This window comes from Colletotrichum fructicola (genome assembly GCF_000319635.2).
Source record: "Colletotrichum fructicola Nara gc5 chromosome Unknown KSG_Nara_v1_contig01, whole genome shotgun sequence".
In the NCBI taxonomy this organism is placed as follows: Eukaryota; Fungi; Ascomycota; class Sordariomycetes; order Glomerellales; family Glomerellaceae; genus Colletotrichum; species Colletotrichum fructicola.
The window spans coordinates 4,337,477-4,354,918 of record NW_027094051.1 but is presented as its reverse complement, the minus strand read 5'-3'; the positions used below and the strand labels follow the sequence as shown (position 1 = coordinate 4,354,918).

Sequence of the window (17,442 nt, the reverse complement as noted above, 5' to 3'; positions counted from 1 at the left end):
TACCTCCAGCCTCCAACACGACCTTCGTCCCACCGTTCTTTTCTCTCTTGCCGCAGGTAATGGAGCACTTTGGCATCTCTATACCTTTTGATCCAATCTAGCGTTTCCCTTTCCGACGCGAACGCACCATCCCCTTCTCCGTCGATGAAGCTTTCCTCAAGAACATGGCAAATAGAAGATTGTTCGTGCACCCCTTGACCCAATCTTTGGTACAGGGAAGCTGGCGAGAAAGGTGACAGAGCATGGTCCATATCGGACTGCTTTTGTCGCCACTGCCGTTCCAACGCATGCGTAGAGAGAAGTTGAGCCTGGGTCGTTGATCGCTGGTGTGCTAGTCTAGTCTCAAGTTCGATCAAGCGCGACGCTAGTTCAAGATTCTCAGTCAGGGCTCCTTGAAGAGCTTGATGAGAAGCAGCGAGCGAAGGATGAATTGTGCTCGGTGCATGAGTAAGAGCGCTCAGAAGTTGAGGGTTCGTCACAATGTCGGCCAGATCCTGTTTCCTGCAGCTACTATTAGTTGTGGATGAGGCCGTACCTTCACCGATCCTGTCATACGACTTATCTTGCACCGCTGTTGGGAGCCATTGATCACCTGGGTCTGGAACGGGTTCTGGTCTCGCGAACTCGAGCCCGGCTTGCTGATGCGCAAAAGATCCACAATTGCTGCCCGCCCCTTCAGAATTGATGCCCGAGCCGGCGCCGGGTCGAGGTGAGTTAGAAGTGACGGGCGTGCCGATACGGCTGGTGTCGTGGCTGCCTGGTTTGGGCGGGAGCGACGGAGGTGGAAGAGCGTGCATGATTTGATGGAATCTCGACGTGTCCGGCTGTGGACGTGAGAGTAGGGGAAGAATCTATAAGACGACCAGAGCTAGATAACCTCGCAACTGGCGGCTGGGTTCCTGCCTTGGCAGGGTTGCAGAAATCAATATGATGCTCAACTTGGTCAACCGACGTCAGCGCGATTGAGTCGGCTACTCGATGCTTCGATGTCCGTGCTGTCCGCCCGGGGGTGACGGCCACGCCCGATCGATAAGATAGGACAGCTTTACATAAGCATGTCATACGTACTCGAATTTCGTTCATCCGAACGTGAACATGAAGTTCCACGTGCCAGCAAGTAGACAGATTTTACGTGTCTTACTTCGTACATTAAGCTTTCTTGATGGTATTTCACATGCTCTTCCCGCAACCCAGACTCCCTAGCCCATGTGCCCCGCTAATCAAGCGACCGGTTTCTTTCCTTTTCCTTTACCAATGTATACGTTATACAGCTGCGGATGGACACGAGCGCTTGTCTTCCTTACGTCTCGCCATCAAGGCCTGACTGACCATAGATCCCGCGACCAGCCCATTTCCCGCAATTTTTTACTGCTTGAACCGGCTGCTTTCTTCTCACCTGAAGCTATTGCAAGCGCCTTGCTGCAGGCTGCAAAAGCCTCCACCAACTCCTTCATCCTATTGGCCTTGATGAGGCATGGAGCAAGGTCTGATTCCTTCTCAGCAATGGTAGCCGCAAGTTCCATACACTCCAAGAAGTTGTCCCTGGTCAAGGTTGTGCCAGCAAAGTGCAGTGTGCTAACGTAGGCAAGAAGAGTCTCAGGCAAATACAGGTCCCGTAGAAGCTCCAAGTCTGGGTCGTCTGAAAACCAAATAAGCTTACGTGGCCAGCAAGGAAGTTAGGCTTTGTCAACTTACCCTGGCCCAAAAGCCAGTTCTTCAGCAGTGGCTGCACGTGATCCTTTGCGGATTTGACTTCGTTGCTTACCTTGGCCCAGAAATCTCTCTTTACAGACGGGTCCCTGGGAATTGTGAGTGATGTGAGACAATACGTGGGTAGGAAACCATACTCTTTAGAAAGCTCCGCAAGCGATGCGATAGTTTCCATCGTGTCCAAAGCCTTGACAAGACATTCGAGGTCGCGTAAAGTTCGTGCGTTTGAGGCAAGCTGGCCCGCCGACAATCGGGCTGCATCCGCCGATCCGATATGGCTAGTCCAGAACTCTACATCCTCGGACAAGGCATCGATCTCATCCTGGTCGGAGGTTTCGATCTTCTGTCGCATGATGACACTGAATGGCACGCGGTTCGCAAAGCTCCTTGCGGCATTTAGACGCATATGTTCTGGCCCGGTTAGTCAATCTATGCACTTTCAAGGCTCGAAACACGTACTGAGGAAATACTTGTAGACCGACACGCCGACCACGAAGACGTCCGGCCAGGCTTCCTCAACAAGCAAGAGCCATTCAACGGAGCGAATGAGGCGATCGTCGGATGGGTCAATAGACTCCGGATCTTCCCCAAAAAAGTCCGCTTTGATAGAGCGTCCATATTTCAGAGATGCCGGTTCGTTCTCCATGATACGAAATTGACCTTTGTCCAGATTACCATCCGAGGTCTCGTCCTCCAAGTTCTTGAATAAGAGTTCTGGTTGCATTCTGACAAACTTGAGTACATCTAGCCCCGCTTTCCGGATCAGACTGAGCTGGACGAGACGAGAATCGTGGTCAGTGATTGGCAATATGTTCGTGCTCAAGACGTGGAATGACCTGGGTTCAGCGATCCTGGAGCAGTAGAGAGGGATCAGCTCGTCGAAACCCGCTAATCGCAGCAAGCTGACATAAGCTGTGATCGTATTTTCCTGCAGCTCGCGGCGGTCATAGTCGGCGCTGAATGTGGCGGAAGCCGACGGTGTTCCTAGGGAGTCTAGGGTGGAGAAAATGATGAGGGCATGCACAGCCAACCGCAGGCGATCGGGGGTACGGATATCGGCAAACTTCTCCTGAGCCACACGGATGTTACGACAGTTGTCATCGGGCATTAAAACCGATGGCTCTTCCGAATTGGCCTTTTGGGTGACAGCAATGCCTTGCTCGTAGAAATATTGCTCGAGGTCTCTCGAGATGATGGCAGCTTGAAGAGCCTTGGCCGGCTCGAAGGCTTCTTTGCTCGTATGAGGGCTGGTTTCCAAGGATTTTACCAGACGCTGCTCCAGCGTCGTTGCGTCGCCGTGAAACTGAATGGCGTCGAACGCGGCGAACGACGAACGAAGGGAAGCTGATACTTCCGGCGGACAACGACTCAGTACGAATGTATCGAACTGGGTGCGGAGGAGGGCGTTATAGTGCATGAACAGGAAATCGTCCCACGTTTTGCATACTTTCTGTACGCTGGGGATGTCTCCTGATAGCACTCCGTAGACGGCTCTCTCGATGTCATCAGAACCACCTTGACGAGCAAGAGCAAAGCACATGCGTCTCCAGAGGGCGAGAGCGGATGGGTCATCCACGAACTTTGACTCACCGTGCTCAGTCGCAAGAGGCAGCGGGGACATTGAAACTGCCCTCCAAACCTCGGTTCTCTCCAAACACCATTCTCTCATGGCTTGAAGACTGCTGCCCCTCCGAAGCAGCTGGAAGCAGCCAACCCATATCGCTCTCTCGAAAAATTCGTCCTGCGGCTCCAGCTTTCGTTCCTGTCTCGTCACGGCATCAGGATCAAGCTCGGCGACGAGTGGAGCGTTGTCAGAGTTGAGCAGTGTGCGCGCAACTTCGGGAAACTCAACGTCCAGGGGACGGGTAGATCCCCTGACGCCCTTTTGCAATTTGATCGCAGATCTCGTGTGAATCCATCCATGGGCAATAATGTCGCCTCTGTCAGCATTCTGCTGCAGCTCCCGAACCAGGTCATCAATGCCAGGCCCGTTTCTTGCGCCTTGTTGCAGCCATTCCAACACGGTTTTCCTCTCGATCGCCAGTGGGTCGTCGAGCAAGAATTCGCTCCACAGATCATCGGGTTGCTGAGTCCTCTGCATGATGCCAAATGCCTGCTTGCTGTTCGAGCTATTCGAGGGATATCTCAAATGTATCAGACGGCGAAGGAGATCCCAGGTTTGCCTCTCTTGCTCCCAAGCCCGGATATCCTCTAAGCTTGGCGTCGGTTCGGATTCTTCATCCTCGTCGAGATCCATCTCGGTGTCGCCAACCGAGCCTTGACGCGCCTGGTTGCGCAGGTGCGCCAACTTCTCACCCGTGAAGTCATAGTAGGCGTTTACAAGCCCGAATATCCGCTCGCGCTTGGCCTCGACTGATCCATGAGGTGAAAGGCAATCATCGAGCGCATTTGCGAAGACCTCAAACTCGGGTCCGATCTGCATATCCATGGTCGATTGGTAAGACGTGATGGACTCGTGGTATTTCCGCAAACTCAACGTAGGTGTGACTCGTGGAAACTCGTCGTAAAAATTATGCGGACGGTTCTTCGCGTGGTGGGCGGCACATTGAATGATCGGCTTCCGCTGCAATCCTGTAATATTAAATAATTAGCTACAGAACAAGGTTGAGAGAGGGGATGAGAAATCAAAGCTGGAGATGCAACCCAGCGCGCGCAGAGTCACAGCTACACACCTCCTGCGAATAGATACTGCCTTTCGGTATCGCTTCGTACAGGCCAAGATGTCGGGTCGGCGCAGCTGAATGTTTGGGTTTGACCGAGCTCCCAAAGCTGGAAAATTTGGCGAAAGCAATCGGTCTTCTGTACTCCGCTCAAGCGCAAATTGTGCTGCTGTGGCCTACCCCAATGACTGGGTGTCAGTCTTTAGAGAACTCGGTAGCTCTTCCCGTTGCTGGAAAATTGGCGTGGTGAGATGCTGGACCATCCGGAATATCGTGGCTGAACAAACGCGGACTTGTAGACCTCTAAAAACGACCAGTGGGCATGGACTTGCCTTCGGTAGGCGACAGCGACGGTTGGCTAGCGCGATGGGTTGAGGATGGATTCTACGCTGGTCTGTGCACGACGTGGTCGCGTTTGTGGGAGCACTGAACGCTAGGCTGCATGCCTTACTTTAGAGGCAATACTCCCAAGATACCTTGGGAGCGGTCAGTGTCAACACAGTGCAGGGAGCCCTCGAGGATGCATTGAATCATGACCGGGCGCCAGCGAGACGCACTGTACGGACCCGCTCAGCACACCTTTATTTGAATTTCTAACGTCGGGGTCTGATGTTGAATTTTTCTCTCTTTTTCATCTATGTCAAGGCCTTCATATTAGAGTCTCGGAGCAAGTATTCAATGCTTGTTCAGGTCCCAAGGGTCCTCTTGCGTGCTAATGAACGCCTAGATCAAATTGCCATCTTTCATAATGTTGCCAGAATTCACCTTTAACTCGGGTTGACGCATAGAAGGAAGAGCGGCACATCCCCCCCTTTCGCCCTGACTGTTATCAATGCCGCACCTCTCAATCTCACGCTTCAATGAGCTTCGCGCTCAACGCTTCGATTGTGACGTCTCCCGGAGTCTTGCCAACTTGAACTGCAGCAAATGCGGCTTCGGACAACTAGCTGAAATCGCGCCTTCGCCTTTGGAGCGGTAGAACGCCTCGCAGCATTCATACAAGGCCGTAATCACCGGTTGGCACTTGTCTTCATTGTATCCATTCTTGGCTAAACAGTCTGTCTCCCAAGCACGGATTAGTCTCATCGTACCATGCCACGGCGTGAGCGGCTCAGTCAACTGGGGCTATGTCTGACCTTGTATTGCGCACTTCACCGTCAAGAGCACGTTGTCAGTCATATGCCACATGTGTGCCGGCGAATGCGGATAATCAAAATGACTCACAGCTCGAGGATGACATGGAGGGTTTGCCTTTAAGTCCTCTTTCAAGCCCTGCTACGAACGGTCAGTCAGTAGGGAAAATGTGAGGATCTGGAAGTCCGCTCACCATTATGGCGGTCTCCTCTGACGAGCGACACGAATTTGCGCGTACTGTGGAATAGCCGAGGCCTTGAAAATCTTGTAGACAGTTTGATAAGACGATTTGTGCGCCGACAAGATCGATTTGATCCTATGGAAGTCGGGTTACCTGACGTCCAGAAGACATATTTGGCCGCGGCCTCGGTGTCGATCTGCTTGCTGACTAAGGAAGTGATGAACCAACATGAGCCGCAACTTCCTGATTTCCTACCGGCACCCCTCAACCCTGCGTCCAAATTTCCAGGTTTTTCCAACCTTTCTTGAGCTCGGGAGGGCTTACTTCATGGAAAGTAGTGCTTACGTACCTTAGTATCTGTCTTGTCTGCTTTGGTAGTAGATTAAGGCGTGTGCTTACCTTTCCTCCAAGGCTCCAGCACCACGCTGGGGAACTAAGCGCGGGGGAGCCTCACAAAACCTTGCCGGCAGCCTGTCCAATCAGGAGGCCTGCGTCCCACCTTCTTCTCCCAAGGTGCCTGCCTGCCTGCCACTCACGCAGTACCTAGGTGCCGCAGGTATTTTACGCTTCCGTTGCCTGTATACCTTACCTTGAGGTACCTTCCTATCTTACTTAGCACAGTCCGTCTCCACATCCCTCTTTCTCACTCGGCGATAGCTCAGACGTGCTTGCCTTCTTCAACGTGCTTCGCATCAACGTTTCCTACGACCTCCATACGACACAAGCGCCGGCCTTCCACACTGTGGTAAACACACTTCACAGGCCTCGACAGTGAGCTCTCGACGTACGCAATTGTCTCATCCGCGTCTTTCGCAAGCGTATGTGCAAAATCCGCGATTATTCACGACATCTCCCAGATCCTCAGACCCAGCTGGCTAACTTCTGCGCGACTACGCTTGACAGACACACCATGTCTGGCGAACACGAGAACGGCTCCCCCGCCGCTGGCGGTCAAGAGGCCCCCCCCGCCGTCGAGCACCTGAACATCAAGGTCACAGACAACAACAACGAAGTCTTCTTCAAGATCAAGCGGTCAACCAAACTGGAGAAGCTGATGACTGCTTTTTGCGAGAGGCAGGGCAAGGCGATCAGCTCTGTTCGTTTCTTGTTCGAGGGCCAGCGAGTGCAACCCACGGACACTCCGGACACGGTAAGTTCTGAGCGGTACAATCAGAAACACTGCGAGTTGAGCGAGGCATCGATGCTGACTAAGCTGCCCAACAGCTTGAGATGGCAGACGGCGATACTCTTGAAGTTCACCAGGAACAGGTCGGTGGATCCAACTAGATGGTGGATCGCGAGGAGTAACGGCGTATCTATTGGTGGAGTGCAACGGGTTTCCTTTGCGAAGCGGCTGGGGACTCTCAATAGTGGGCATGGAGTTCAGCAGAAGGATGGTCTGGCTCGCACGTACACAGAGTCCATATCAAGACAGTCCATGATGATTATGACATTCACGCAAACGTTCATTCCATCCTCGTGTTTATCGATGCTTACAAAACGCCTCGCCCAGAGTCATGCATGCCTATTATAAAAAAACACGGTGCCGAATCTTTACTCCATCGCTACCCCTACCGTTAAATCCTCAACTCCCAAAGTCCATGTCGAGAAAGTTCCGTCGTGATTCATTACGCCTTGAGTTCCAACATGCGACATCGCGTGCAAAGCACAATCGTCTTTTCTCCGTCGTCCTTCGGAAAGATTTGGCCATCATCAAAGCCTCCATTGCACGCAGCGCAGCGGAAGCATTCGTCATGCCACTCACCCCCTAGGGCCCTGATGTACTGCCCGATGACGGCGCATCTGCACTTCTTGCACTTGGGTGCCCTTCGTTCTGTTCGCTTGGTCTGGCAGTTGATGCACCAAGCATATCCGTCCTTCTCGATATGTGTCATGCCTTTTTCGAAGGGGTCTCCGCACTCGGCACAGAAGAAATGGCCGTAGTGCCAATGTTCACCGAGTGCGACCACGTGCTCGCCGAGGATAGGCGTTTTGCAGTGCTTGCATCTTGGTGCAAAAAGCTCATGCCAATCCAGATGGCAATAGAATCGCAGTCGTTCATCGCCGTCTTCGGCCACAGTTTCGCCCGGTGCCTCGTCTAACACCTCGCCGTTCTCCCGACGCCTGATCCTGTCCAAGCGGTTCTGACGATGTGCCTCTGGCTCGGGGCTGATCTCTAGAGCTTCGAGACCAGTACCGCAGGCAAAACAGCTGAAACATTGGGGATGAAAGCGTTCTGTCAGCCCGGCCAGGGAGACGAACCTACCCTCGATAGGAAATCCACACTCGTGGCATAGAGTAGTCGAGCGATGCCCAGCGCCGGGTGCTGGTGACCAGTGACGTTGTGGGCGTTGAAAAGGTCGTCCTCTACCTGGGACGGCTTTGGGGTCGGGCAGGGGCCGTGGTGCTCCTGCTGCATTGCCGTCGTCGGGAGTCACAATAACAGGTATACTTGTGTTCGTTGCAGCCGGCTCGTCAACGCCGGCGATACTTATTGACGGCACGGCCGGGACCCGGCGTGTCCCGTCCGTCGAGAAATCCTCCGGCGCCACCACGATAGAAGGAATTTCCACCGGCTGGTTCTTTTGGCTGGAAGCTCCTGTGTCGGAGGTGCCGAAAGCCGATCCTGGCCTTGCATCAGTTTTCTCGTCCGGAGCTTTCCAGTTCGAGTCGAAGCTTACAATCGGCCGTCCAGGTCGATCACTGACGGCCGTGGGCGTTGGCAGCTTCGCGCTGCGATCTTTCAGCTTCATGCTGGTAGCTCCCCTGATATCGTCGCTGCGGATCTCCATCCCGTTCTTCTTCGGCACGGTTCCATCCGCTGCAGGCTTTGGGAAGGACGTATTGGTCGTGTACTGTGGGTTCCGCGATTGGGAAGGCGGGTTGCGGTGGATCTCAACTTTGCACCTGGGCTTCCACGGCGCCACACGGTCAGCTGGCGGCCCAGCCGCGAAGCGCACCTGGCTTTGAGGGTTCTTTGGCTTGTCCACGAGAGGAAGATCCGGCACAGCCTCCGATTTGGGCTTGGGTGCTCCTCGGCGGTTGTTGACTTCAGGCTCCTCCCAGATCTGATCCCCTGAGAACGGCTTTTCTACCTCGCCGCTGATGTTGCGTTTCATGCTGCTGCGGCGGCGGCTGACGGACGCAACCCCAGAGTTGGAATACATGGCACCAGATGGACCGGATATTTCACAGTCCAAGGAGGGGCGTTCCGGGCTTTTCCCCTCTCTTCCAAAGCTATCACGCGACAGTGACAAAGAAGGACGTCCGTCGCTGTCAGTGGAACTGCCTGAAAACGACCGTGTAGTGTCTCTAGCCAGCCCAGAAGGCCCAATCTCATTGCCGTATTTTCCCACACTAGCAGTGCGCGCGTGGGCATAGCTGTTCTTCCTCAGGTGAGGCTTGTATCGATATGGTGCATTGGGATCGGGAGGAGCAACCCCATTCCGATGCTGCCAGACCAATTCTGAGGCCTCGTCAAGAGCAGCATTATAGATTCTCGTATCATCGTCTTGGGTACTAGTGGCATCACCTTGGACATTGGAAACGCAGGCTCCGTCGCCATTGTCGTCCTTGATGCGCATATCGTCCATAGCCTGACGAAGGGATACTGCTTCTTCCTTTTCCATCCATCTTTGCCCCCTTTCCATATATGTGTCGGTGGGTACAACCTCGGAAGGCTTCAAAGGTGTCGCAGAACGGGGAGGGTAGTAATCGCGGCCGGAGATGCTGGACACGGAGTAGCGGGAAGAAAAGCTGGCATTGGCCGGGGGAGGGCTGTGTCGGGCGGAGATGTCGACAGAGCTGGGGATCGACACAGCAGGACTTCCAGAACGGGAAAGAGGTTCAGAGGTGTTCGGCTGGTCGTGAGAGGGACGTTTGGACCTGGCCGTCGACGATGGAGGCTGTGGTCTCGCGCCACCGGGGCGAGCGACACGGTTCGTTCTGAGATTGGCGAGGTATGCAGCTAGAAAGTCAGGACGTTAGCAATAGATGGGAAGTGGAACTCTACTGCGTAGAATTGTTCCTCACCGAACTGCTCGTTGTTCATGTACGTTGGAGACGGAGGCGTCACTTTCCTCGTCCTCTCCGCACTTCTCCGTCGGTGCATGATGGAATTGAGGTACGGCGGACACCGAAAATGCTCATACACAGAGACAGATGTTGAGCCGGCGGGCAGATTGTGAGTGCGGAGATGGAAGAAGGTGTCCAGTGACAGTGCGGGGGAGGGCACGCAATGAAAAGGGTTTGGTGTTGCTGCGAGACTTTTCTATGAAGGTAGAGATGCTGGCTAAAGCTGTGAGGCATGGGCTTAGGCATGCGAAGGGAAACCGGTGGCGTCCTTGCCTTTGCCAGCGTGAAACTGAGGTGTTGAAGATATATCTAGGCCATGTGGTCAGCGCTGGTTGGTTGTCCCGGCAACAATGACTCCCGAGTTTGTGGGTTCATGGACCATACCTTACCTAGTGTACCATGCAGTAAACGCTCTCGAGGTACCTGAGGTAGGCACATTGGAGTTGTCTCTCTTAGGTAAGGTGAGGGAGGGGTTCTTCACCGTGCTTCTTTGAAAAAGCCGACCGCCCTTTCCTTCGATTCCGGGGCGCAAGCCTGGTACTTGTACAATGTCACCTTCCCTCAGCACGCGGGGAACAGCAAGGTTCTTGGACTTGAAAGCGCTGGGTAAAGGTAGGTGTACATTGACGTCCGTATGCGTACTGCGTAGTAGCTTGAAGATAGAAAATGCGGTCAAATACGCGGTAGTGCTCTCTGGAGTTGAGTAGCTGGAACATTCCCTGTGCTCCTGTCCAATGATGCCATGCAATGGTGGCGGTTCAAGCCCGTCGTCCCGCCAGGTTCCTGCAGGAAGTGTGTTTACCAGCGTCACAAGTCTGACACGACAACCAGACAGTCTTGGTTCGCTGGCAACAATGCAAGGGCTGCTTACAGGTCTACAGCTTTTCGAAGCTGTTTTTGTCCTAGGGCGACAGGTCGAGATGACTCATTCGAGAAGTAAACATGCGAAGGGGGAAAAAACAATGATGCATGAGGCTTCATGTTCCTTGTGGATTCCCGCATGAACACCACCCTTTCCAATAATCTTCGCCCATGATTATACCAAGCAAGCTTCCTGGGTCTGCGTGCGCAACGTTCCGCCACAACTGCGCAGGTTGGTTTGGGCTTTAGGATTTATTTTATGCCTTCGCTAATATACAAAGTATGAAGCTGTATTGCTGCGTCGGGTGCTTATGTCCAACTACCCAACGAAGATTGCAATCAGCGAAAGACAGCTTGTCACCACCTTAACTCGCCGGGGCGCGCATCTCCGTCTTTATCTTGGCTATCTTTTCCTGACGCTTGTTTCCGCGCCAGCCCGCCCTTGCTGTCCGGCATTTGATCGTTGCCGAAGCCTAGGTTCTTGAAGTCGTCTTTGGCCATTAGATTCCTGCGGAGCCACCGACACAGTCAACATGGTTGTTTACGACCTCATGGACATGACAAATCCATGTCGATATCTTACCTATCCATACGACAAGCCAGGTAAGACTTGGCAAGATCGCGACACTGAGCGTCATTGACGCCGCGGACTTTCTTGATGCACTCGAGGTAGTTTGAGATGACATGCTTGCATTCACCTGATGGGCGTCAGGGTAGTACCACATAGCAACGTAAGAGTTCCCGGCTAGAGAGCATTGTGATTGACCGCGACACAGTCTGACTTGACTTACCATCGTGGTCCAGAGGGAAACTGCCACGCTGAGGACTGTGAACAATATCCACGGTCAGTCAAGTGAGTTACCAACTGAAAGCAAAAGGAACCAGAACGCAGATGTCTGCACGCACGGGATTGGTTTGGCATTTGCCTGGCGGGCCCCAGGGCCACCGAGTTGACTCATGGTCTCTGCTTCCTTCTGGTGTTCCTTCTTTTTTGGGCACGGAGTTGTTGGTTATCGCTGTTTTGCTTGCCGAGGTTGTGAAGATGTTGGAAGATCTTTGGACTGGAGCCGTTTTAAGCCTGACTTGACAGACGCAAAAACGCGCCACGCCAACTGCTTACACGAAACAACTGGGATCACTAGGTCTGCATAAAAGATACACTGGGCATCATGTAAGGCAATATATTGGGTTGAACCCTTTACAAAGTAATGACATCGTACGCACATGGAACCTCAGGTCGATCGGCTTCCTTCCATTCCATCCATCCATTGTGTGCTTCGGTCGGGAATATCTGCATTGCCGATGCTTCGACCTAGGTGAGATCCAGTGAGCCCCAGCCCGAGGGGTGGCCCGGGTTTGCAGGTCCTGCAGGCGTCCGATCAAGAACTCAGATCCCTCAGAGGACAAAGCTGAGCTAAGCATCGAGTAAATGTATGGATACCTCAGGAACCAGAGGGAGCAAAGACACTAGGCACCTGAGGCTCATCGCTTGCGCATCCAGTGAAAATGCTGTCATTCTTCACCCTTAATGTGAGCTACCTGAACAGAGCAGGGTACGTACCGTGGACTGGGCAGTCTGTGTAGTGGGCGTGGACCTCTGCAACCCCTAAGCCCCCAAGGTATCCATAACCAGCAAACACCAGCATTACGGCCCTTGCACCAACTTTCTCTGAGAAGGCGGCTTGTGGACCGCGCATGAATTCTTGAAATTGGACGACGCGAGCAACATCGGCTCTATCATATCGAACGAGTCCTCCCCGATTCATCCAGTCCCAAGGGTTACCGTGCTGCTCCCTGAGCTTCCTTTTTTTTTTCTTCTTCTTCGCTCTCTGTTTCTGGGACCCATCGACAGTCGGAGGCAATCGACGCATTCAGTCTTCGACCAGAAGACGCTTGCTCCCTTCGTCTGCGTTGCGTTGCGTTGCGTTGCGTTGCGTTGTGTGTTTTGGTACGGTGCGGTGCGGTGCGGTGCTCTGGTTTCTCTGCCTCGCCCAGCTCCTTCGCAGCTCCGTCTTGCTCTGCAACGCCTTCGGTCTTGCATAGGGTAGCTTCGACCTCGTCCGCCAGAAGCTGTGTATACTGCAGTTTTGAACGGAAAACCCCCAAAAGGCACATTGACGATTTCGCCTCGCTTCGACCCAAGTGAATATCACCCACAACTTTTGGTCCAGCACCATGGCGTCCCTCGGAGACGACCTCCTCACGACCGTCAACAAGTTGCAAGACTTGGTGTTCAACACTATCGGGAGCGACTCGCTCGATCTGCCACAAATTGTACGTCATTCTGTCCTCGAACCCACTTACGACAAGACCTCTCACTTACGTGCCTTCTCCTCAAATAGGTTGTTGTAGGCTCTCAGTCCGCTGGGAAATCATCCGTACTGGAGAACATCGTCGGCCGTGATTTCTTGCCGCGCGGAAGTGGCATCGTCACCAGACGACCCTTGATCTTGCAACTGATCAATGTTCCCGAAGACGAAAACGCCGCGGATCCTCTGCAAGACCCGTACCGGTCCCCCGATGTTGCCCGGCGATCCGAATGGGCCGAATTCCATCATATTCCCAACCGCCGTTTCACTGATTTCTCCGACGTGAAGCGCGAGATCGAGAACGAAACGTCCCGTGTGGCTGGCAATAATAAGGGCATCAACCGGCAGCCTATCAATCTCAAGATTTACTCCCCGCATGTCCTCAACTTGACGCTCGTCGACCTACCAGGACTCACAAAGGTACTACCAACTTCTTCCTAAAGCATACCCGGTCTACACCGTCGTTCTGACGTTATTCGACAGGTTCCCATCGGTGATCAACCCACGGACATCGAGAAGCAGACGCGCAATCTCATCTCAGAATACATTGCCAAGCCGAACAGTATCATTCTCGCCGTCTCCCCCGCGAACGTTGATATCGTGAACTCGGAAGCTCTGAAGCTTGCTCGGCATGTTGATCCTCTGGGAAGGAGGACCATCGGTGTACTCACCAAGGTTGACCTGATGGACCATGGCACAAATGCGTTGGATATCTTGTCCGGCAGAGTCTATCCCCTAAAGTTGGGCTTTATCGGCGTTGTGAACCGTTCACAGCAAGACATCCAGGGGAACAAACCTATGGAAGAGGCTCTCAAGGCTGAGTCGGACTTCTTCCGCCATCACCCGGCGTACCGCAACATTGCCAGTCGCTGCGGAACTCACTATTTGGCTAAAACGTTGAACACCACTCTCATGGCTCATATTCGCGAGCGCATGCCTGACATCAAAGCGCGACTCAACACCCTGATGGGTCAGACGCAACAGGAATTAGCGAGCTATGGCGACATGCATTTCAGCGGCAAAGAGCACCGCGGGTCCCTCATTCTACAACAGATGACACGATTCGCCACGTCATTCATCTCATCCATTGACGGTACCTCGACCGAAATTTCCACCAAGGAGCTGTGTGGTGGCGCCCGCATTTACTACATCTTCAATTCGGTTTTTGGCATGTCTCTCGAGTCTATCGACCCAACGTCAAACCTCTCAGCTTTGGATATCCGCACGGCTATCCGCAACTCCACCGGCCCTCGTCCCAGCTTGTTTGTGCCGGAAATGGCATTTGACCTGCTCGTGAAGCCACAAATCAAGCTTCTTGAAATTCCCAGCCAGAGATGTGTCGAGCTCGTCTACGAGGAGCTGATCAAGATATGCCACACATGCGGTTCAACTGAGCTTTCTCGCTTTCCTCGGTTGCAAGCAAAGCTGATCGAGGTTGTTTCCGATCTGCTGCGCGAGCGCCTGGGGCCTACATCATCATATGTAGAATCCCTGATTTCGATCCAACGCGCTTACATCAACACGAACCATCCCAACTTTCTGGGAGCCGCCGCAGCTATGAGTAACGTTGTCAGCAACAAGCAGGAGAGAGAACGAAAACGCCTCATCCAGGAGGAGAGAGAACGGCGGGAGAAGAGGAGGTTGAAGGAGCTTGGCAGCAACGGTGTTGAGGCACCAGACGACGAGGAGGCCAACGCCACTGCCCCCGAGAAGGCCGACCCGGCATCTCTCCGGAAGCAGGCCAGCAAAGGAGCACGCAGTCTATCCCCAGGTGTACGGGAGAATGGCGCTACTGGGCTGAATGCGGCATTGAATGGAGCAAGATCGGGATCTCCCTCCAGATTTAACGGACAAGGCCTTGGCGGTGCTCGCGACTCGTTCCTGACCTACTTCTTTGGCAAAGACGGTGCTTCGCCTATTGGGACACCCCAGGGCATGTCCCCCACGCCCAACTCCTCCATCGCCCGCCATGTAAGCCAGACTTCTGAGCCCACATTCTCACAAAGCATCCGCCGGGCCGAAGAAAAGGTGGCTTTGCGGACCCCTACCCAGCCCCCGGTTCGGGAAGACGAGCTGGATTTCCCCAACTCGAACCGATCTGTAGACTTTGGAGCGCCATTCGTAAGTTGTCTTGGCAACACATCAAGCCCCTTAATGTATTCCGTATACTTACATCCACTCCAGGGCGCGACAGGTGGCGAACCAGCCATGACGGAGAGGGAAGCCATGGAGACGGAGCTTATCCGAGCACTCATTTCCTCGTACTTCAACATCGTGCGCGAGTCGATCGCTGATCAAGTCCCGAAGGCTGTCATGCACCTGCTGGTGAACCACTGCAAGGACGTTGTCCAAAACCGACTTGTCAGCGAACTTTACAAGGAGGTCCTTTTTGAGGAGCTGTTGTACGAAGACGACGGTGTCAAGAAGGAGCGTGAGAAGTGTGAGAAGCTGCTCCAGACATACAGGGAGGCAGCGAAGATCATTGGCGAAGTGTTATAGATATGTGTTGGAACAGAAACAGATGCTGGCGAATCATGCGCCTCTTGTCTACACTAGTCCTGTCAACTCTTCTTATTTCAGTATCCGCGAAGTGGGCATGGTGAGGACCTAGGTCAGGTCCCTGGCGTTTCTACGGACACGGTCAGGAATGCTGTGAGGATCGACACTTTTGTACACAGTTGGGTCATCTGTCTCACAGCGTTGCTAGCGGTGTGTGCCTCTGCTGTGCCTGAAAAGCGAATACGTGTGTAATACAAGGGCCTCAGCTTTAAACATCTCAGTTCAGTGCACCTTGTACGTGGTCCTTCGCTCGAAATATGTGTCTGGATTTCTAGACTCACTTAGATATGCGTCTACACAGGCAGGGCCCTAGCGACCAGCAAAGCAGCAGTCTATCTATTGATTAGGCCTCTAAACAAACGAAACCCCGACCAATCCCTTGTGTACCCCAACAAGCAGCTTTTGCTCAGTGTCCGACATGGCGACCGCCACCACGGTGAGAAACGTGAGCTGGGTTCCTGGGATCGTATTCTTCGTAATGAGAGATATACTGTGGTGCTTGCCTTGGGGGTGCCCGAGATCGTCGCATCTGAACTAGTGACGGTTGCACAGTCGGCGCGACCTCTTGGGGCGACGTGTAGTCTGATCTGCGTCGAGCCGTCGAGTGTGTTTCCCGGCCCCTGCCTGCTGAATAGTCTTCTCTATGCGATGCATACCTGGCCGGCCGCCTGATCACATATTCTCCCTCTGCATCCCTCACATGGACTATTTCGTATGCTTCTTCGTACGAGATTTCGTGGGGCGCTGGCAGTGCTTCGCGGGTATTAAAGCTTCCAGTACTCTGTCGGACGCCAACATGGCCCGACAAGTCAGGCCCCGTTGGCGTTCGTCGTGGGCATGAAGCCCTAAAAGGATCATCGTGAAATGGGTCCACAGGCAAATCATTTGATGCAGAGTAGCGGTGCTTTCCTCCACGTGGGGCTAGATGGCGAGGAGGTGTCCGGCTTTCCATCACTTGATAGTGCTCGCTGTCCAAGACCGAGTCGATCTCGTGTGTTGGTCCTTCCCAGACCTCACCACGTACTCTGCTCAGTGGTTGATATGCCTGGTACCGCGCGGGCTCGTCGCGCTCTCGGGCTAGGTGTGACTCCAGAGCAGCAGTAAGATTGAAGCCATCAGGCTCGTTTGACTGCCGCGTGGTCGAACAGGCGGACCTTCCCTCCACAAGCGCCACCCCATCTGATTGGGTCAATGAGTCTTGCGGGAGGAAACCATAAGGCCTAAGTGACTCTGCCCGGTCGAACCTGGTGTAGAATCTTGAGTAGTCCTGCGAGCCGCGCCTCGGATATGAATCGGTATGCAGCTCAGCAAGGTAAAGGCTGGAGTTACCAGACTGCCCACGAGAACTGCCGTCTCCCGACAAATTAGAATGCCGATCCAGATGTAAAATACTCTGTTCAGGGTTCAACTTGTGGGCTGGACCAAATTGCTGCATAGCGCTGATATCCCCATGTGACTCAGCATGGGAGCTGCGAGATGCCGCCACTATCTCGTCGTCCTTGATTCGTTCCTTCCAGATCTGCGCATCGCATTGCTGTCGAATATACCCGGGTTCTTCCCGGTCCGGCTCTCGCAACTCGTTACCAGATCCGTCAGCTCGGGGCCATGGGCGAATAGGTTCTCTTGTATGATCAAACACCCAGGGAACAGCTTCGTGTACTAAATTGAACTTATGACCGCCAGTTCCAAGAGTCGCCTTGAAAGCACCTAGCCCAGGCAGTTCTGGTAGCAACAGCATGTCTTGCGTCCAGTCCATATCCATTCGGCCCTGGGGTTCGGCATGTTGAAGGCCGAGATGGAGACTCTCGAAGTGATTGGTGAGCTGAGGCAGAGAGAAGGTCTTTCTCTCCATGAAGACGTGCGGAGCATTGCCCAGACCCAGTGTGCAAGCTCGGCACATTAAGCCATTCACGTTCCGGACGGGACGCATACC

At 53.7% G+C, this 17,442-nt stretch overlaps 6 protein-coding genes across 6 annotated transcripts; 2 read left to right on the top strand and 4 right to left on the bottom strand.

The window, feature by feature from the left end:
* Window positions 1-475: 475 nt before the first annotated feature.
* NUP84 (Nucleoporin NUP84) lies at window positions 476-4,159 on the bottom strand (the record flags this gene model as incomplete). The annotated part of the gene is made up of 6 exons (XM_066150793.1): window positions 476-501; window positions 556-824; window positions 1,330-1,639; window positions 1,696-1,799; window positions 1,848-2,121; window positions 2,170-4,159. The coding sequence occupies 6 exons, from the start codon at window positions 4,157-4,159 to the stop codon at window positions 476-478; spliced, it is 2,973 nt and encodes a 990-aa protein (XP_066009871.1).
* A 1,105-nt stretch (window positions 4,160-5,264) lies between these two features.
* CGGC5_v001226 (Cx9C motif-containing protein 4) lies at window positions 5,265-5,721 on the bottom strand (the record flags this gene model as incomplete). The annotated part of the gene is made up of 4 exons (XM_032030121.1): window positions 5,265-5,449; window positions 5,528-5,540; window positions 5,616-5,666; window positions 5,719-5,721. 4 exons carry the CDS (start codon window positions 5,719-5,721, stop codon window positions 5,265-5,267), a joined length of 252 nt encoding a protein of 83 aa, XP_031890672.1.
* A 213-nt stretch (window positions 5,722-5,934) lies between these two features.
* On the top strand, window positions 5,935-6,993 carry SMT3-1 (Ubiquitin-like protein SMT3; the record flags this gene model as incomplete). The annotated part of the gene is made up of 5 exons (XM_066150792.1): window positions 5,935-5,994; window positions 6,254-6,301; window positions 6,364-6,524; window positions 6,610-6,856; window positions 6,931-6,993. 5 exons carry the CDS (start codon window positions 5,935-5,937, stop codon window positions 6,991-6,993), a joined length of 579 nt encoding a protein of 192 aa, XP_066009870.1.
* A 1,204-nt stretch (window positions 6,994-8,197) lies between these two features.
* Window positions 8,198-9,817, bottom strand: CGGC5_v001224 (uncharacterized protein; the record flags this gene model as incomplete). Its single annotated transcript, XM_032030119.2, has 3 exons — window positions 8,198-8,332; window positions 8,388-9,673; window positions 9,739-9,817. 3 exons carry the CDS (start codon window positions 9,815-9,817, stop codon window positions 8,198-8,200), a joined length of 1,500 nt encoding a protein of 499 aa, XP_031890671.2.
* Window positions 9,818-10,998: 1,181 nt separating this feature from the next.
* On the bottom strand, window positions 10,999-11,600 carry COX19 (Cytochrome c oxidase assembly protein COX19; the record flags this gene model as incomplete). The annotated part of the gene is made up of 4 exons (XM_032030118.1): window positions 10,999-11,149; window positions 11,225-11,339; window positions 11,433-11,467; window positions 11,548-11,600. The coding sequence occupies 4 exons, from the start codon at window positions 11,598-11,600 to the stop codon at window positions 10,999-11,001; spliced, it is 354 nt and encodes a 117-aa protein (XP_031890405.1).
* A 1,216-nt stretch (window positions 11,601-12,816) lies between these two features.
* DNM1 (Dynamin-related protein DNM1) lies at window positions 12,817-15,449 on the top strand (the record flags this gene model as incomplete). Its single annotated transcript, XM_032030117.1, has 4 exons — window positions 12,817-12,915; window positions 12,984-13,370; window positions 13,434-15,071; window positions 15,135-15,449. The coding sequence occupies 4 exons, from the start codon at window positions 12,817-12,819 to the stop codon at window positions 15,447-15,449; spliced, it is 2,439 nt and encodes an 812-aa protein (XP_031890406.1).
* Window positions 15,450-17,442: the final 1,993 nt, after the last annotated feature.